The 21,942-nt window shown below is 42.0% G+C and overlaps 1 protein-coding gene across 1 annotated transcript in view; it reads right to left on the bottom strand.

Annotated features, from left to right (window-relative positions):
• STK39 (serine/threonine kinase 39) overlaps positions 1-18,743 on the bottom strand; it is a 163,237-nt gene extending 144,494 nt beyond the window's left edge. The window contains exon 1 of the mRNA XM_024200630.1: positions 18,635-18,743. Within this exon, the coding sequence (XP_024056398.1) occupies positions 18,635-18,743 (109 nt within the window). The remainder of the gene's footprint in view (positions 1-18,634) is intronic.
• Positions 18,744-21,942: the final 3,199 nt, after the last annotated feature.

A 21,942-nucleotide genomic window follows, 5' to 3' on the forward strand; every position in this document is an offset into this window, starting at 1 on the left:
GCTGGCCAGCAGAACTATTCTATAGCAACATATTGCTATAATTCTGCTGGCCAGTTTCCTCATGTAGACAATCCCTTATTAGTATAAATACCTCCTGAGTTTAACAAAATTCATTTTGCTCGTCAGTGTCTCAAAAACCTCAGAGGAAGACTGAACTCATTGGATAGATGTGGTGAAGAATGGCATAGAACAAAAAGATTTAAAGATGAATGAAACTGAATCCTATTACAAGACTAAGCACTGGAAAGACTTCATTCAGCCCCACATTACCCTTCTATCCCAGTAATATCAAGTTGATTATGAAGACAATAAATGACGCTTTCCTCATAGAAGGGGGGGGGGGGGAAGAGTTCTTGTCTCAAGATTCTAGCAACTAAATTTATCATGGTTTTAATTGTTTAGATAAACTACAGGCTTTAAATTTAATTTAGTTGTTCTTTAGAAAACCTGAGTGAAGGCATATTGCCAGTTAGGACAATTTCCACTTGTCTCTTTCAATCATATCACATGCTGCATATCTGCATCCACCCCATATTTAATAAAATTAGTCTCTCTTTCACTAGAAAAATCAGGCAAGTGGGAAAATACCAAGATGAAAAAGCAAGAGATTTGCATTCAGTTTTAACACTATAGTTCTACTTTAGATTAAAAAAAATAAAAATCTAAATTTAATTCCCAATTCCCTGCCTGCAATGACAAGCAGCATATATCAGAACAGTAAATAAGCAAACCTGGTTAGTTGTCCCTATCTGATGTGTACATGTACTGCAACTATCCTCAGTATTTAAGGAGATACTGACATATGATGCATTTTTGTAAATTCATCAACTGCAGATTTATATCGGGGCGGGCAAACTTTTTGGCCCGAGGGTCTCATCTGGGTATGGAAATTGTATGGCAGGCCATGAATGCTCATGAAATTGGGAGTTGGGGTGTGGGAGCGGGTGTGGGCTCTGGTTGGGGGTGCGGCTGGGGGTGCAGGAGGGTGCTCCAGGCTGGGACCAAAGGGGGTTCAGAGGGCAGGAGGGGGATCAGGGCTGGGGCAGGGAGTCAGGGTGTGGGAGGGGGTCAGGGGTGCAGGCTCTGGGCAGCACTTACCTCAAGCAGCTCCTAGAAGCAGCAGCAGCAGCAGCAGCAGCAGCAGCAGCATGTCCCACCTCTGGCTCCTAGGTGGAGGCACGGCCAGGCAGCTCTACGCGCTGCCCCATCCGCAGGCACCGCCCCTGCAGCTTCCACTGGCCGTGGTTCCTGGACAATGGGATCTGCAGGGGCCACACTTGGGGTGGGGACAGCGTACAAGTCCTCTGGCTGCCCCTACGTGTAGGAGCCGGAGGGGGGACATGCTGCTGCTTCCGGGAGCCACGCAGAGCGGGGCAAGCCCCCGACCCCGCTCCCCAGAGGGAGCTCGAGGGCCGGATTAAAACCTCTGGAGGGTCGGATGCAGCCCTTGAGCTGTAGTTTATCAATCAGGGGTAGGCACACATCATACAAACAGATTACATAGATAACCTTAAGGGCATGCTTCTTCTGCAAGTGTTTCCTCAGCAGATGGCAAAGGTTCCATTAATGGACTTAGCATCTTAATAGATGTGTCAGATGTATGTGGAAGGAAGGAATGGAGAGCCATTCTTCCCATTAGGGGGCAGTCGGACAAGAGTATATAAAAGAACCAGAGGCTAGAATGATGGGCTTTTTAGAAAGGCATTTAAAGGATGGAAGGGTTAAAATGTCTATTCCTTTTGACAATGAAGGGTCAAGTGATACTATAGGTAATAACCTGGCAATCAGACCCTCCCTGTTGGACCCTTGCACCCCTAATGGAGTCCACTTAAGTCAGTGGGGCTCCTTACATGCACAGAAATCCACTTGCACTGGCCAGAATCCTGCATACTTAGTTAATTAAGTCTTGCTGTACAATGGAAAGTTTTACGGACATAGCTGAGTTGGTCAGGAGTTTGGGGAGGACGGGAGCTAAATCCTGTCCAATATGGCTATGCCGATATAACCCCTGGGGTAGATATAGCTATGCTGACAAAAGAGGGCTTCCACAGACATAGCTAACTTTGTTTGGGGCAATGGTGTTCTTACACTGACAGAAAAACCCTTCTGTTGGCATAGGCTGTGTCTACACTATGGGACCATTCCGACTTAGCTACCACCTCTCGGAGAGAGGGACTCACTATAGTGATGGGAGAATCCCGCCCACCGCACTGCTGTCCCACTGTAGTGTTTTAAGTACAGACTTAGGCTAAGTATTTGCTATACTCTGAAAATTCTTTTGAATATACATCTAAGCCACTTTAGACAACTTTACACCACTGCTTCAGTAGCTCCAATCAGTGTGCAGTAACACTAGTGTTTCTCGTAAGAGCTTATGTTTTACGGCTACTTCATCACACTGGACCGTTTTTTAGTAAGAAATAGATGGAAGACATGAACCTAAAGCTCCATTCATTCCAGAAGTTATATGCATTTCCAGTATCCTAACCAGGTGTGAAAAACTTGCAATGAAGTGTAGAGCTACTTGAAGATTTCAGTCTTAACTCCTCAGTGTGTTTTGTCTATTTGCTCATTGCATCTCGTAGTCCATTTTTCTCCCCCTCACAATGCACATCTATTTTCCAGAAGATAGGAGCCTCAAAATTTGCATTTTTGCCTACTTTGCCCCATAATATGCAGTCAGATTTCACAGGAAAATGAAGGCACCTAAAAATAGTAAAAACTTTTGTGTAGGATTTCATGGAAGACTTCTCACTACACTCACATATACAATGCAAGTCAAAATTTACAGCCAAAATGATGGCTCACCTTATTTCCCTACAGTTTTATTTTTTGTAATTTGATGTAAGTGATTTCAACCTAATTTCTTTCTTTGAAGGCCTAGCAGATGGTGGGAAGCATGATATATCTTCATTTTTATTAAGGCTTTTGATGCAGTCCCACCAGACATGCTCATAAGCAAACAGGGAAACATGGTCTTGAATTAAATTATAAGATGGGTGAACAACTGGTTGAAAAACTGTACACAGAGTAATTATCAATGGTTTGCTGTCAAACTGAAAGGTGGATCTTGTGGGGGGAAGGGCTCAGTCCTGGGTCTGGTACTATTTAATATTTTCATTAATTACTTGGACAACAGAGTGGAGAAGGTTTATAAATCTGGTGGATGACACCAAGCAGGGTGGGTTTACATGTATTTTGGAGATCAGTATTAGAATTCACAACAACCTTGACAAGTTAGCAAATTTGTCTGAAATCACCAGAATGACACAAAACAAAGGGAAGACAGATACTACCTTTAGGAAGAAAGAAAAAAAAAATATCTAACAGCTACAAAATGGGGGAATAACCAGCTAGGTGATAACACAGCTAAAAAGGTTCTGGGATTAGAGCAGATCAAAGTGAATATGACAATGTGATGCAGTTGCAAAAAAAGACAAATACTGTGACATTTATATATAATACTGCTGCTAATATAACATGGGAGTTAATTGTCTTACTCTACTAAGCACTGGTGAGGCTTCAGCTGGAATGTGCGTCCAGTGTTGGACACCCCACTTGAAGAAAGATGTGGACAAATTGGACAGAGTCCAGAGGAGAACAACAACAAAAAGATGATAAACAAGTTTTACAAACTTGCTGTACAAGGAAAGGTTGGGGGCGGGGGGAAGGCATGTTGTCTTGAGAAAAAGAGGACTCAGGAGGAGCCTGATAACAATCCTTAACAGATTTGAAGACTATCAAGAGGATGGAGTTGTTTTCCATGTCCGCTGAAGGTAGGTCAAGTAGTAATTGGTGTAGTACCTAACATAAATCTCCCTTACCGGAGATTAGGAAGAACTGCCTAATTATAAGGAAGAGATTACCAAGTGGATAAGAACATAAGAATGGCCATACTGGGTTGACCAAAGATCCATCTAGCCCAGTATCCTGTCTTCTGAGAGCAGCCAATGCCAGGTGCCCCAGAGGGAACGAACAGAACAGGTAATCAAGTGATCCATCCCCTGTTGCCCATTCCCAGCTTTTGGCAAACAGAGGCTAAGGACACCATCCCTGCCCATCCTGGCTAATCACCATTGATGGACCTATCATCCATGAACTTATCTAGTTCTTTTTTGAACCCTCTTATAGTCTTGGCCTTCACAACATCCTTTGGCAAGGAGTTCCACAGACTGACTGTGCATTGTGTGAAAAAAATAGTTCCTTTTGTTTTAAACCTGCTACCTATTAATTTCATTTGGTGGTCCCTAGTTCTTGTGTTATGAGAAGGCGTAAAGAACACTTCCTTATTGACTTTTTTCACACCAGTCATGATTTTATAGACCTCTATCATCTCCCCCCTTAGTCATCTCTTTTCCAAGATGAAAAGTCAGAGTTTTATTAATATCTCCTCATATGACAGCCATTCCATACCCCTAATAATTTTTGTCACCCTTTTCTGAACCTATTCCAATATATCTTTTTTGAGATGGGGTGACCACATCTGAACGCAGTATTTGAGATGTGGGCATACCATGAATTTATATAGAGGCAATATGATATTTTCTGTCTTCTTATCTATCCCTTATTTACAGTTGGGATTATGTTTTCCAATGTGCATTGCTTTGCATTTATCAACATTGAATTTCATCTGCCATTTTATTGCCCAGTCACCCGGTTTTGTGAAAATCCCTATCATTGGAGGTTTTTAAGAACAGGTGAGACAGATACCTGTCAGCTATACTTGGCCCTGCCTCAGTGAAAGGGGCTGGACTAAATGACCTCTCTAAGTCCCTTGAAACCCCATGTTTCTAGGATTACATTATAATTCACTGGAAGACTCCTTTAACATGTATTTTTATAATATGCACAGGTTTTTTTTTTTTTTTTAATGTTTTTATTAATGGCCTTTATAAATCTAAGTGAATTCTCTCACTTCTTAGTACATTTGAAATTTGTTTCTTACAGGTATTCATTTCAATTTATTTCATTCATTGCACTTGTTTTCATCTGCTGCATTGAAGATACATCTCTTAACATGTACTCATTTAAAACAGGCTTCACTACTTTGATCTAGTATTCCAAGAGAAAACAACTTTGGGATCTTCATGGATTTATGTAGGCGATCTTTGTTTTGTTTTTAAAGTTGGAGCATAGTAACGTGATCTGAAGTGCTCAGTTAATTACATGCCAATCTGTTATAATTAGGATGTCCCAGGGAAACTATTTAAAATAAGAATATTCAAAGATAAGTGAAATTTAAGATGCTTTTTAATCATAATATTGCCCAATGTTCTAAAGTCTATTCATTTTTATTAGCATTTTTTTTTTAATATACAGGAACAAATTGAATAGTAGCAGAGGGGCAAAAAGCCAACAAAGATCCTACCTTGGTTCAAATTAGGAAAATAGCCTTTATCCAAACCCACTAACAGCAGCTAACTGAAATACCAGATTCTGTGTCATTCTAAAAGTCCCAGTACCTGGAGTAGAGATAAGGGGAGAATCTCACCTTTAATTAAAAAAAAGTTCCTAATCCTCACCATTGCAGAGGCAAGCCAGAAAACATGAACCCTATTGGGGTTCAAGACACTGTTAGACAAATGAAAAGAACCCCAAAGTTATTTGTGACATCGCATGATTTAGGACAATTTTATGATTTTTGGCTGCCTGGATATCTGAACTCTCAAGTCTGGCATTCCCGCATTACATTCAAAGACTAGGAAACTTAAAAACCTAAAGGTGGCTCAAAAAGAGATTGAGCTCTTATTTGGTAAATTTAATTCCACAATAAGGTAATTGCTTCCAGTGTAGTTCTTTCCCCATCCACACCATCCTCAAGAGAAATATTTTCTCCTTCTCTACTTTTCTGCTGGTAATCTACAAATTCCTCCTCTATCTAATTAGACATCCAGGAAGCGTGCCAGAGGAAGCATTCTGTCTTTTGCCACTGACCTGGAGCATAGAATAATATAAATGCTCCACACACAGAGAGGAGTACATCATAGAAACTAGATATTTTAGCATTTATTCAAATTCAGCTAAATCAAACTTCTACAAAAGCACCTGGCTCCAAGTCAAAAGAATGGCAGACAGTACATCATGATTAGTTTTAGAGTGGCTCAATCCAAGACAGAAATGGTAAATTGTGTTCAAACCTCCCTTAAAAATTCTGATGCAGAATTCATTGTTTCCAAGGTATAAAGAGTTACTCCATATAAAACAGCCCACACAAGAGTTTTATGGGAAAATCTTAACAGGTTATCTTTGAAACACAAAACTGCCAACAATGTAATAAATAATTTTGACTGAAAATTCTTATTCATGGGCAAGAGAGATGTTGGAGAAAGAATAGGCTAAAGAGAAAACAGAACCATGGACAAGCAAATCTGAAAGCACTAAAAAAGACAAAGCTGTCAAATCAAAAAGAAAAAAAGAGCAACTTATTTGAATAGAACTCCCAAAATTCTGGAAAGAGGAAGATATTGACATAGTTCGCACCCTATGAATTGCCTCCAAATCAGTTCCCACTGCTGACAAGGGAGACAAGACCAAGTTGCAGAATTAATATGACACATGGCCTTTGAAAGGACAAGGCTCCAATCAGATCTTTGCTGCACTTGTGCTTACAGCTGGCCTTGAATTTAAAAGCTTCAGTGAAACTGCAAAAATATTCTAATCGCTTAAGTAACAGTATGATCAGTGCATATGCAATTGCTTACATTTTGCAGAATCAGGGTCTAAGGCACAAGGGGGGGGGGGGGGGGGGAAAACCACAAAATGCTGATTTGAGAAAGGATTGTTAGTGCAACAGAGATTTAAGAGATATAAAATAGTCAGCTTTTCTAAATCCTTGGGGGCAGGGGAGATTAGGAAGCAAAAATATTCTGATTAAATCAACTACTACACAAATCCACAAAAATATATGCTGGTTTTCTTTACAAGTCTCAGAACTTACAGCAACTTTGAAACTTTCTGGTTTCCAGTATTCTATAACAGGAAAGCCAGTTTTCAGACCCAAATCCCTGCTGAGCAGTATCATTCAAATGGCACCCTCAGAGACCACAGACTCATTTACTGAAGGAGATGCTTAAGAGGAATTATATTATTTTCTTACATGGCTAGACAATTAGTTACCTAAAATGTAACGAGTCTCTGGAGTTTTCCTTTGAAAAATATACTTTTTTTTTTTTTTTAATTTCAAAATGCTTTATTCTCTCTCCCTCTCTCACCTTTCATTAGCATGCGAAATGAGGAAGCCATCCTTCAGTACAAGTAATTGACATCTAAGGCCTTTATCTTGCATAGCTAGAGGATCAGCACCGGAGCACAAGTCCACAATATCAAATGCTTATGTAGGATCAAATCCCAAGCCTTCTTGACATTATAACAGAAGGGTTTCTACAGAAACCACTACAGCTCTACTTCTACCAGCCCCACTTCTCAGGCTGTTACATTACAAATGGTTTAAAAAGTTGTACAGAAAGACACTGCCTAGAAACAAGCTTTTGAGAAGAACTACAGCTTACCTTTAAAGCAGCATCATAAATAAAGAAAAATCGTGATGTTGATTTAATTACTGGGCATGTTTTCCCTGCTCTTCCTTCAGTTTGGAAGTAAACATTTGAAACAATTATAGCTGCACAGAAACATCAACGTAGCATTTTCTGAGTCTTCTGACTGTCACTGCTGAGTGCGTCAAACTAATAGCAGTTGATTTAAAAAAAAGGGTAAAGGATATGTCTACACTACAGTTAAATACCCCCGGCTGGCCTGTGTCAGCAGACTCAGGCTCTTGGAGCTCAGGCCACAAATGGAGTGGAAGAGGGTCCCAGAACCTGGGCTTCAGCCTAAGCCCAGACTCCTACACTGCCATTTTATTGCATCTCAGGATGAGATGCAGTGAGCTTGAGTCAGCTGACACAGGCCAGCCACAGGCCTTCAACTGAAGTGTGTAACATTGCTGCTGTCCTGACACCAATGTCTCCAGCTAATGCTCAGATGTTGAGCAACAGAGCATCTTCAGCTAGCTCCCACCGCTCCAGGTAGCTTTTATAAAAAAAGTTAGGATCTGTCATGACAGGACATTAGCAACAAATTACCGCTTACAATGATCCCCAGAAGATTAACAACAAAGGAGGAAACAACGAAATGTGTAGGCTTTTTTTTTTTTTTTTTTTTTTTTTAAATTGTAAGAAGTTAGAAGCAGCTCTCACTTTCCTCTTTGCTAAATTGCCCTTAAGTGGCCTTAAGACAGTAGTAAGGCCATTTCTGTCTATCCTCAGAAAGAGCAGGCATGTTAGACAGCAATATGCAAGAGTGAGTATCTAATTATAAATTCAGCATAATGTAATTTAAGTCTTTTTTTAGGGTGCAGGTGGAAATACATTAGGAGAAAGCATCTTTATTAGTTGTACTACCACCATGAGGTCTAGGCCTAGACCCCAATGTGCTATAATTAAGCTACAGTAACTCCTCACTTAATGTTAACCGGGACGACTTTGTTTTGTTATTAAGTTGCCGATCTATTAGAGAACATACGCGTTTAAAGTTGTGCAACGTTCCGTTATAAGGTTGTTTGGCTTGTCCCATTCCGCTCACTTGGCACTCCTGCCAGGGAGCGGGGTCAGGGCATGGGGGCTCGCCCTACTCTGCCCGTCCGGCGTTCCAGCCGGAGAGCGGGGTCGGGGAGTGGGAGCTTGCCCAGTTCTGCCCACTTGGCGTTCCAGCTGGGGAGCAGGGACACGGCATGGGGGCTTACCCCACTCCAGCCAGAGAATGGGCAAGCCCCCGACCCCACTCCCCGGCAGGAGCACCGGACAGGCAGAGTGGGGCAAGCCCCTGTGCCCAGACCCCACTATGCCCCACCCCAACCAAGCTTCACAATCATCATTGGTGAGTGCAGTATTAAATAGTTTGTTTAAAATTATTTAAAAAACTTGTACAATGTCTTTTGTCTCGTGAAAAGAAAAAAAAAAAAAAAAAGTGTCCCTGGAACCTTACCCCCTCCCCCCCCCAATTTACATTAATTCTTATGGGGAAAATTGGATTCGCTTAACATCGTTTCGCTTAAAGTAACATTTTTCAGGAACATAACTACAGCGTGAAGCGAGGAGTTACTGTATGTTATTGCTCAGAACTAGTTATGGCAGCAAGATCATGAGCTTAGCCTACTTTTTCCTTACAAGATAGGAAGCAATACCCACAAATGAAAATATCAGAGCACATTTTGCAATATACAAGCCCTATACTTTTCTGGCCTATTAAATGACAGAACCATATTTTTATCCTCATCATAAAATGCATACGCGCGCACACACACACACACACACACCACTTGCAGCTATACTAAAAATTAATTGGTTCAGGTAAAATGCATCAGCCCCAACTTTGAACCAAACATATGATCTCTAAACAAAGCTTCACCACACAACTGAGCATGTGACCAGAGCCATAAAAACCACATACCACACCATCCACAGTAGCCATGATCAGACAAGACTGCCTACTACCTCTTCTCCTTTCAATTTTCTATTTCTACACTACCTGTCTCCTTTTAGATGTACTATGTAGCGCCTAACTGGTGGCATACCTGCGTCCATAGTAAGCCAGCTTTTCATGACACCCAACTCCCAGCAGAATTTTACTTCTGATCAGAAAGCCCATGCATCAGTGATCCACAGTGTTTTGAAGAATAATTAGTCTAACAAAGTGATTCACTCATATTGTTAACCATAAAAGAATTAATCAATGCTGATTTATTACATTAGGCTTTCAGAAGCCCATTGACTAGTTAAGTTAGGTCAAACATCTAGAGACCAAAGGTTGGAAATATTAACCCCACTGATTCCATAAAAATTAATAATTCATTACTAAGTAATGCTGATGATTAAATCTTTTCACTAAGGCACCTTTGAGAACATCCCTGAAAGGTATGACACTGCCAGCACCTCTTGAATATTTCTCTAAAGGAAAACAGACCAAAAAAAAATGGGATCCTAAAAATCCTCCAGGCTTTAAGGTACTTGTCAATATCGCGAGACTTTTGTCAGAGACCCTGTTCACCATGTAATCCAGAAGTCATGGAGCTACTAAGATCCCAGAGGAAGTTGGTTTTTGACTTCTTTTTTCTTCAAGAGGAGGAGGAGGGATGCGTGCAGAGAACTACCTAAAATTCACCAAACTCCACAGCTCTCTGGCTTATCTGAAATCAGACCCAAGAAAAAGCAACCCTTTTCTACCACCAGGCATCTTCCCCATCTTTTTCCTCAGTGGCTTTACTCCCCTCTGTCCCCATGAGTTTGATCTGTGTCTCCACTGGCTTCTCCCCTTCGTTAACAATTACCTCTCAGGTGCAGACTTCTCAGCAGGTCCTCTCTACATCTTACTCCCCAACACCTGCTTCTCTCTCTCAGCAGAGAACTCCCAGCTCTGCCCCCTCTTTGCCTCCCCTCCCCACCCTCAATTGCCTGTAGTGCTTCAGAGAGTGAGAGAGAGCTGGCAGGGAGTAATTCCAGGACAGGCTGAAGGAATGGGGGGGAAGAGGATATATGAACATTTTTTGCTCATCAGTGTATAAGACTATAATATATAAGATACAAGTAAGCCTTAGTTGACTGAACACAGAATAGGATGCCTGCTCATTTCAATCCTTGGGCTGTCAGCACCAACATAGCATACACACCCTTGTAAGTCAGCAAACAGTTATGCAGAACTCCACAGTACTCAGAAATACAGACTCATAGTTACAGTAGTGTACTTGCCTAGATCCTCCCAATAAGATTTTCAACTATCCATTGCTCTACAGCTCCACAAGTGCTGAGCAAAGAAGCTGCTTTAAGGCTATTTCACATCACCCCTACCCTATTTTGCCACCTCACCTCAATCACTATAGGAGATTCATACTTACAAACCATGACCATGGCAGCTTGTTTTATCTTGCATTAAAATAGTCCTGACACACTACGCAATAATATTTTCCAGAAGATAAATCATACACTAGCACTCCAAAACCTCAAAAACAAACAAATACAATCTAATGGAGTTGTCAATACTTCAGTTTGCTAGCCAGTGCTATAAGCCAGACTTAAAAAAACAAATACAAAAAATATATATATATATTTACTGCTTGCTAGGAGTAAATGCCAGCAATCTCCACAGAATGTATGCTTTCAATTAAAGTAAACAAGTTTCCAGCTCTTCTGATAGTGAAGATTCGCTTCCAAAAGTTAAACCAAAAGGGTAAACCAATGCCATGGTTATCTTCCTATCTCTGTAGGCAGATTGCACCCATGCCTCCATTGCTGCTCATAGGTTTCCTAATGCCTCCAGCAAGCTTTGGTGGTCACCAAGGGTAACTGCTGTAAAATGGTGAGGCTTAAACACACTAAAAGCCTAAGAACTGAGAATTTATTTAAAACATGACAAAGTATCTTTTTTTTTTTTTTTTTTAAAGCCACAGCCATTCAGTTCTGAAGGCTAAGACATCCACCCCTTTCCACCCCAAAAGTCATGCTGCAGAGGGGTCACAGCCAAAGTCAGCATATTAAAACATGAAGTAGGGTCTCGTAGGCTACGTCTTCACTACAGGGGGGGTCGATTTAAGATACGCAAATTCAGCTACGCGAATAGCGTAGCTGAATTCGACGTATCGCAGCCGACTTACCCCGCTGTAAGGACGGTGGCAAAAAATCGACCTCCGCGGCTTCCCGTCGACGGCGCTTACTCCCACCTCTGCTGGTGGAGTAAGAGCGTCGATTCGGGGATCGATTGTCACGTCCCGACGAGACGCGATAATTCGATCCCCGAGAGGTCGATTTCTACCCACCGATTCAGGCGGGTAGTGTAGACCTAGCCAGAGTCAGTGCTGCACACAGAGCTGTTACACAGCAATGCCTGCTTTGGCCTCTGCAATAACCACCTGCTTCTTCCCTTGTGTAATGAGCTACTTCCACTAAGTGAGTGAGTGGATGGTTCTAATTTCAAAGAGTTTCTGGTTCCACATGGCAAGGAGACTTTGGATCAATGCAATTTGTTTGCTGGCCTACCAGTTCCTTGGGCAAATGACTCTCCAGTAGAAAAAAAATAAAAAATAAATCAGAGACTAGTAGAAGAGTTCTAATGGAATTTCTTCTAGGGTCCTCACAATAGCTCCTCATCAAGCATTGTTACATGGCATATTCACAGAAGTTAGAGCATTTTAATATTTATCTTTCTGGAAGGTTGCAGTGTAATCCTACTTTATTTCTTGGAATTCATAACACAAGAACCGAAAAACAGATACACAAAGCAGGCTGCTCTCTAAAACAGAGAGGCACAACTCACCACACTTAACTCTAGGCTGGCTGCACACTCATTCTGCTAGGCCCAGTTTGCATACTTCCCTAGAGGCCCATAGCCTGCAAGCAGGACCAGGGTAAAACTGTGGAAATATAAATTTTACAGTTACAATTTTAATACACCACATCAAGCAAATACAGCTTTTTCTAACACTCAAAAGAGTACCTACTCTTGACTCCCAGACTTCTTCTAGTCCCAACACTGCCCCGCACAACAGCTCCTCTCAAAGCACATACCACCACCACCCACCCAGACAGAGCTAAGCCTGTTTAGGTCTCCGAGCTGTTGCACCTCAGATTCCAAGAAATCCTTGGGAATGAGTGATAAAGTGGCCTGGGAGCCGGCTGAGTGGCTGCACAGCAGTTTGGAGAGAGGGGAAAACTGGGGCATGTAATTCTCTGTAAGTTTCACTACACAGCATCAGGTGAACACACAGCATGTTGAACATTTTATACACCTTTGACCAGGGCCGGAGCAACAAAGACCGTGGCCCCCTCCGAACGGTGGCCCCCTCCGAACATATGTCCGGGCGGGGCCCCTTACAATGCAGAAACTGGAATGCGGTATTTATTTTGCCACTTTTAGGGGCCCCCTTCCTTACGGGGCCCCCTCCGGTCGGAGGGTACGGAGGGCGCTCGCTACGCCTCTGCCTTTGACTTCCAGTTTAAGAGTTAAATTAGTTTGAAGTTACCAGGCTTTATTCACCTTGGTTTTGCTAATATCAATATGTAGGAAATCCAGTTTTTAGTTTGTTCCTTCTCTTCTTGAGCATTAATTTTTGGCTACGTTCATAGCCTTCAGCCTTCTGGTGTGAAGGTGGTCAGGCTTTACAAGTTTGTTTGATTTGGAGGGGATGTCACCCTAGGATATTCTAGCAAACAAACAAACAAACAAAAAACAAAAAACAAAAAAAAGTTACACAAGTTTGCTAAGTAATGGTGAAATTAATAACCACATCACTTACAAAACCCAGAACTTAGATGTAAGACGGCAACAACAACCAAGACCTCGTCTGCAATTGACTATTTTCTCAATATAACTATTTTGGTTAATTAATTATACCCCTAACCAAAATAGTTATACCAGTAAGACTTTCAATTATAGACCAGAACCCTAGATGCCCATGTAACCACCATCAAATTATAAAGAAACAAGTTTCATCACAATAGAGCCACCTTGACTAGGACTCATTAATTTTAGTATTTTCCCCTCCTCTGTATTATGTATTTTCTATTTTAAGAAATGAGAAGTTAAACTGTTACATGGGAAGTTCTATCAATTGACAGAAATTTTTGGAAAAGTATTTGTAACTGTTTCCTGAGAAACATGTAGCTTAAAAGAAAAGAAACTTACAGACAAGTAAGTTATTTATGTGGACTTCAGTTTAGGCTGATCAGTGGCATTTATATATATAGTTTTCATGTTTAAAGGTGCAGTGTTGTTTGAGATTTAGTGGTGAAAGTACACTACAACCTTAACTCTGATCCAAATCAAGTAGTAGTATATCTATACATTTCTTTATACTTAGAAACATTTCTGGGGACAGAAAAATAAACACGACCACCACTATCTGGTTCTCAAATAATGCAGTTTCTTAAACATTTTACAATTCATGTATTTGAACAGCCTTTTGCAAGGGCTAGTGTCAAGATCTACCTGGGCTTCAAGTACTGTGGTGTAACATTTTGTTTAGCAGATTGGAAGTGGCTAGTGTTTCTTTGCAAAGAAGCCCTTTGAATATTTTCATCTCAATGAGTACTCGCTCAGGTTTAACCAAAGTTTTCTAAGGTACTCTGGTAGTCGGTGATACTATACCCTCCTAGTTATAGGAAGGACAATTTAAAAAGAAAAAGAAAAAAAGGCACTGCAGTTACATCCACAACTATCAAAAATCTTTCCTCTCTCCATTATAAGACAGCAAACACTTGCAGACTCAGGACTGGAACCTCAGTCCTTCATTTCCACAACCACATGCCTCTAACACTGAGCTATATGAAGGTCTCCATTAGCTCAAACCTACAGAAGTGCTCATTCTTTCTCAGCTAAAACTAGACACTAGATAGACACTGGGTACATGGCCCTGCTTCCAGTGAAGTCACTGGCGCAAGGGTGGGAGGGAGGTAGGAAGGAAGCGGGAGCACCAAACAAAAACCTTAACATCAGGAGCAGGGTTGTCCATAAAACCACCCACAACAAAAATGGATAGGTTTTGCTAAATTATCTGTTTTATGCAGAAGTTAGATTCCATGAGTTATAGGAAATTAGCTACATTGGAAGTTCGGTGTTTCATGTCACAAGCTTTTTGAGCTGGAGAGTGACAAGGCAATATTAGACCAAAAAGTCAAATTTTCAAATGAGAACTTCTTAAATGATCTGTAACGTAAAATATGTTTCAATTCTCTTCAAACTCTGTAGACACAATCCTTTCCTTTCAAAGTAACTTGAGCTTAGCCAGAACCTTCCATCCAAGGCTCTCAAAATAGCCAGTAAGGAGGAGAGAACTAGCCCTGCCCTTACAAATAGGGAAACTGAGGCATGGAGTCTTAAGCAATTTACTCAAAAGCATTCAGAAAGTCTTCTCACGCTCATCATAACATTGCTTTATCTTTGGTAACATCCATTTGATATAGGACTCAATACAACTAAGCAGATACAGAATTATATAAAAATGTCATAGAAACAAAAGCAAGGAAATTCAGTTAGCAAATCCTTAAGAGCGAATTCCCTTATATGTTAGAAAGGAAGATATGTAGAAGTTTTAGGAAGTGACAGAAAATCAGATGTGTCATCTTATTCAGAGCCAATCCACAATGAAAGAGCCCAATTTGACAAGAATATTGAATCTTATTTACTTCTATTAAAGATAATTTGCTTATAATCAGTAGCTTTTTGTAAATCTCAAACTATACCAAGACTTGCAAGAACAGCCAACAACAAAATCTTCAAATATGACCAAATCCACCACACAGTTTAATTGAATATGTTCATGGTACAGATAAAAGCTATTTCCTTTGTTTCAAGAATCTACATACCAGGTTTCAACCCACAATTATTTTTTAATAAAGTTATTAACTCATGATAGTAGGAATTTGCAATGAAAGTGCTGACACAACCTTAAAAGAAAAGGTATTTTGTTTAGCAAAACGGGCAGGGTTTTTTTGTTTGTTTGTTTTTAAGGTTCCTAGAGGAAACAGTGCTTCTCATATCTTAATTACCAATTTTTCCCCTACTGGGCATTTGGGCCTCCAGCTAGCCACAGCTATATGATTGAGGGAAAAAAAACATTATGACACGGGCTATATGGAAACTCAAAGGCAGTTTTTAAATTGCCATTAAGGTAGGAAGTGGTTTAACAGTAAGCAAAGATTTGATAAAAAAAAAAAAAAAAAAAACAGTGGCACCATTTCCAGTTGCTTACCTTACAAGAGCAGGATGGAAACTGATTACCCTCTCACCATATTAAATCTAACATGACCAGTTCCAAAAAGTAGGTTACTGTACTTTTCAGCAATATGGCTGTCACTAATAAACCCTGAAATCTCTCTTAAGACATTAGATTTAGTCTACAGATAAAAGGTGACTTTAGTTACATTGAGAAATATTCCATACTATGTAAGCCTATGAAAGTCTGCATCCGAAGAAGTGGGTTGTAGCCCACGAAAGCTTATGCTCTAATAAATTTGTTAGTCTCTAAGGTGCCACAAGTACTCCTGTTCTTCTTGTGCTAAAGAAGACTGGTATGTCTTTCTTCTTAAAAATCCCACTCAGATGCCTCAATATACTGTACTTTTCCTGGTTTAACTGGCAAAGGACTATTAGAACAAAACATATCCCTTCAGGCTCCTATCTGGCAGACAGTTTTGTGTGTACTTAAAAGTATTCACCTGTGGAAAGTTTATTTTAATAAGTGGCAGTACTCATGTTCATGAAGTGATTAAACTTTAAGAGCTTCAGTGATTAAATGCTGCTTACTGAACAGGAGTGGCAGTCAGACACTGGAACTGTATTATTTTCCCCTGGATACTAAGATGAAGGTATACAAAAGCAACCCTACATACATACTCAGCACATCCAAGAAAACACTCTGCACCTTACTCGATCAGGTTCCAGTAGAACCCGACCTTGCCTTCCTCACTAAGAAGTAGAGATGATTCTTATGCTACAAGAAACTGCCCTGTCACTTTACTGTGGTAATCAAATACTATCTACACAAGAAATGCATTTCCCCAAAGAGTGTCCCATCTTTGCAATTATGGGCACTTGAAACATTTGTATCAATAAATAGATAAACTATACCTATTTAACATTTTTGAACAGTTCATAGACTCTTTCTAAACTGCTTTTTTGAGAAGTAAACACTCTTCCCCCCTCCACCCCCTACAAGCCCTTGGTCTACACTGGCAATGTACAGTGCTGCAACTTTCACCCCCCTGAGCGCAGCAAGTTTCCGCACTGTAAAGCACCAGTGTAGACAGTGCACCAGCACTGGTAGCTATACCGCTCGTGAAGGTGGCTTTTTAGAGCGCTGGGAGAGCTCTCTCCCGGCACTTTGCCGTGACCACACAAGCCACGTTTAAGCGCTGCCACGGCAGCGCTTTATCGTTGCCAGTGTAGAGTAGCCCTAATCGTCAGCCATTCTACAACTGCACCAATGGAGGACAACCAGTACTTAAATAAGAAACATACTACAGACTCCCATTGCAACAGCAGATAAGGATTAGATTAACACCTTTCTCAGGCCTTTTCTACAGCAGAAAGGATTTCTGGGTATAGTTTACCAGCAAACCCAGCCACTGGGGGATGTATTTTATACCAGCAAAACAACTCTTTTTCTGGTATAGATTATTTCAGTTCTCTTGGTACACTGGCAAGAGGCCTGCATCCATACTAGGGCTTTCAGCGGCATAGCTATGTCACAGTTAGAAGTGTGATTCTTTCCCTCCCTCCCCCCCTACACTCCATGTTTAAAAGTTTTGCTGGCATAGTTATGTAAGTAAACCAGGCCTCAGCCTTCTTCATTTTAGTGAAGTTCAAGTGGAGGAATGGGGAATAAAAGGGGAAAGAATATGAGTAAAACAGAAGCCTGGTAAAACTTGAGAGTGAAGGGACTATTTCTCCTTTGGCAACACTTAGTTTCAGATTGTGGAAACTAAATAGCCTCAGAAACAAAGCTGAATGTATATGATTTACAACCCTGATTAAAAATGTCATCTGTCACAGTAATCAGCAATTGGTGCGCAATATTAAAAGCACCACTAATTACAAGAGCAACGCAAAGCAAATCTACAGGAATGTCTGAGGTAAATGAATTCTAGCCTAAACCTCAAGGAGTAACAATTGCAATTTTGGACCCGGCCTTTAGTTTCTGCAGGTTTTTAATATATAAAAATAAAAAACACAAGAATGAGCATTCTTGAACTGATTAACTAGCAATAAATAGCATCCAGATCAGAAAGGAGTAGAGCCTTCCATTATACATAGTTACCATCAGTCATCTTTTCACCTTGCAAGATTCATGATGATCTGATTCACACAGATGGGAGGAAAACTAAGTCAGTCACATTTTGATGGCAATTAACTGTTACATGCACAAGCACAACACACACCACCTGTATGTTTGGGGGAGGGGTGTTAAACCTTAAACCGAAGGGGAAGGTTTGCACCAATGAAATTAAGCCATAATCACAACAGCGGTAAGAAAATAGTGTGTAGGAGAGTAGAGTGATGGGGAGGGCAGAGAAGAGGAGATGGGGAAAAATTAAAGTGATGCAGAGGGGGCAAAAGGAAATGAAGGCTTTCAAAAAGGAAATCAGCACAAGCCGCAGATGGGGAGATTTAACACCTCCCCCCCCCCCGAAAACCACCGGAAAGATGCAGACTAATCTGAACGGGGTGCACCGTTACAGCAGGCGAGAGTAGAGATGAGGAAAGGCCAATGGTTAATTACAGCTCGTTGCTCACCATTGATGCTTAGGGGGCTCATCCCCACCCCCACGGCCCCACAGAAGGGCTGGGGCAGCTGCCACTGCGCCCCCACCAGGAGCCACCGCCCCCTGCGCGTGGGGAGAGCGGGGCAGCCACGGAGGGACACGCCAAGCCCCCCGCCCCCCACGCGTGGGGAGAGCGGGGCAGCCAGCCCCAGCCGGCGCCTCGGAAATAAAGTTTGCAGCCGCTGCAGTGCCGGGCGCGCCCGCCGCAGTGAGAGAAGCCTGCGGAGAGCAAACGCCGGTAGGCCCCGCAGCCGGCTCCCGGCGCATCCCACCCGCCCCCTCCCCGGCGCAGCCCGGCTCCCCACCCCGGCCCCCCGCCCACTGACCGATAACCTCCTGCAGCTCGTAGGCGTCCCTGCAGATGGGCCAGGCGGCGGGAGCGGCCGGCGGCGGGGGCTGCTGGAGGTGGACCGGCGAGTCGCTGGGCTCCGCCATGATGCTGCCGGAGCGCACAGACACCGCACGACCTTCTCCAAACTTCCCTTCCAGCGGCACCTTTAACCCCCGCCCGCTCGCTGCTCACGCTCCCTCCCTGCGAGCCGCCAGCCGCACGGCGGGGGGAGGAGGAGGCAGAGCACCGGCGGCGAGGAGGCGGGGCGGGGAGCTGCGGCTGCACCAGACAGCCCCGGGCATGGTCCCTAGCGCCTGGCGCCGCCGAGCTGCCGGGGGCCGGGGGGTCCGCTCGCAGCCAGCTGGGCATGCACCTGCCCCGGGGGGAGGAGAGGGTCGGGCGGGGGTGGATCTCCGCCTCCCTGGATGTGTACCTCTCCACCGACACCCCCCACACCCGCCGCCGCTCTGTGGTGTCTGGCATCACTCGGCACAGCTTGAAGTTGGGGCGCCTGCCATGGGAGAGAGACTCCTCGAGTCTGTCTTGTAGGAAAACCTACGGGTGAAGCCGGGCTATAGAAATATATGTATAGTTAAGGCTTATTTTTTAAAAAGTGGTGCTAACTTTTAGGAGGCATCATGGCTTTCTCCATTCCTTGCTCTGCTCATTGCAGCATTTTGTACAGCCCTTCGCTCACTCTGGCAATGTCCAGTCCTTTGAATTCTGTTTTAGTTCTGTTGTTGATCATCTGGTTAGTCTCAGTCAGTGATGTTGTAAGTGATGTGAGGCCATAGCAAGGATGTCATGGCTCATTTTCAATGTATAGGCCCCAATCCAGCAAGTGGATCCATTATAGATCAGTGGTTTTCAACCTGTGGTCTCCAGAGACCCCTGGGGGATCTGCAGACTGTCTGGGGTCCGCAAAAGGTTGTCGTTACTTTAGAACAGTGATTTTCAACCAGGGGTCCACAGACTATGCCTAAGATTTCCAAAGGGGTCCGTACCACCATTTGAAAATATGTAGTGGTCTGCAAATGAAAAAAGGTTGAAAACCACTGTTATAGAGGAATCTTGTTTGTTGGGAGTCCCATTGAAGTCAGTGGGCTCCATAGGGGTTGCAAGGAGATAAAAAGCCTCTGTTAACCCCTGAAGACATACACATATGCTTAACATTAAGTATGTGAGTAGTCCCATTGACGTCAGGTGGATTATTCATGTTCTTAAATTTAAGAACATGCATTTATCTTTGCAGAGCTGGGGCCTTTGTACTTTAACAAACAAAGGGCCAAATTCACTGGTAGTGTAAGTTCCATTGAGGTGAATGGAACTGTGCCATGTTACACTAGTATGTGAACTCGGTCTATATTGTCAATGAACTAGCAGGTTTCTGTGCAATGCAGAGAGATAATTCCTTGCTTGAACAGAATTTAGATTAGTACTGAAGAGATTTTAAATGATTTTGTGGCTCTATAAAAGTTAGTAGTATAAGGCTTTTCCACTTTGTTTTTTATTATACAAGAACAGAGATGACTGCAGAAAAGCAAAGTCACTGTGTGAATTATGGAACTCTGCTGCTTGTGATGTCAGCAACATGGATTTTAATTCTTTTTTCTCTTTGTTGTACATTTCATAGCTCTAGTAAAAATGTTTACCTATTAAATAATTCCAGAAAATACAGATCCAGTCCTGCCCTCATCCCCATTCTTGGCCCTAAATGACTTGTACATGTCACATTACTTCAGATTGACAAAGCTCTGATGTTATTAAAAAACAAAATATACTTTCAAAGGTTTTTTTTTAAAATTTCAGTTATTGCAGCTATGACTGAAAGATTTTTGAAGGTTATTCAAACTAAAATTGGAAAATTTTATCTGAGTGGGGAGAGTTTCAGGGTCAATATGTCTATACTGATGAGAACTAAAGATAACAGAATATTAGTTCCTACTAGTACTATGAAATATAGAGTAGCAAAGGTTAAAGCAATAATGGAAGAAACAAAAGAAGAAAAAACAGAATTGGACCAAGTAATAAATGTGAACATTGCTGTGTAGCTTATATAAGGAAGCAGTTTAGTTAGCAAAGGAAGATCACCTTGGAAAAGCATAGCAATTTGCCTGATTATTAAGTTATTTCTTTGTCACAAAAGTTCTGTTGGGAAATCTGAATGCTGACTGAAAGAGGAATCCCTAATTCTGGCATCTGGCATCTAGCACAAATTATACCTATACTTTGTACATACCGAATCATGTTTGTGCATTGAAGGTTTTTTCTCTCATCCTTCTACATGCCAATTAGGCTCAAGATGGATACCGTTTCTGCAGTACAGAAAGGAAGCACTGTATATTTTTGCATTGCACTGATGCTCAAATTTCCTCTCTTAATTGACTTTAAAGAAATGTAATTAAAATATTTTAATATATACACATTAGAAATTATCTCCAACAAAATTAAAGGTTAGCAAAAATTGGAAGAGGAAGTATAAAATTGTCATGCTAATACCACAATAATCAGGTTAATACCAAGACAACACAACTTGTTGTTAGTAAAGAAGACCTTTCTGCCAGCAATGGTCTGGGGGGAAAAAAGACCACAACGTCAGCAGTCAATCAGCACAGAAAAAATTAGTTACTTGCCACTCAGTGGAGAACAGCCAACTCCTCCATCTGTATTCAGATTTTAAAAAAACCAGAAACATTATGAATTCTTGTGCTGCTGCTGCTGGTACAGTATCACTGTTTCTGCTGAAACAGTGCTCAGTTTTACATCTGATGATGTTATAAGACACTTCCTTCCAAGGTGCATGACCTATCTCTAGGAACCTAGAGCTCATAAGGTCCCTGCCATTTTATGAGATTAGCAGCTTTCATGGGGAAAACCTTTCAGAGCAAGGGTCTTACGCACTATAGAACTTCTCAAATGTGTGCCATGCATACTGGAGTATAACTCAAGGGGGAGCTCCAAAACCAGGCCAAATATGAAAGAGAGCAGCAGCGAGGCCTTCAAACTGTTGGGCTGTGCCACTTGACCAGCTGCCTTTGTTAAAGAGGTCTCCCCCCGAGGATGCATAGGAGAGGGGCCACACAGCATTGAAGACTTTGCTAATTGGCTAAAGGGTGAAAGGAGACACTTCTCCCAGAAGATGCTTCAGACATTTAAAGAGGAAGAGGCCCCACCAACATATCTGCAAAAGTGGGAGGTGCCAAGAAGGGATCCGAGAAACTCATTTGGAACTACAGATTTATCTGATCTGAAGAAAGGATTAAGTTTGAGGTACAGGTGACGGTTCAGGCTGGTTTTGTTTTT

Source organism: Terrapene carolina, unplaced genomic scaffold, assembly GCF_002925995.2.
Source record: "Terrapene carolina triunguis isolate 2854851 unplaced genomic scaffold, T_m_triunguis-2.0 Scaffold62, whole genome shotgun sequence".
Lineage (NCBI taxonomy): Eukaryota > Metazoa > Chordata > Testudines > Emydidae > Terrapene > Terrapene triunguis.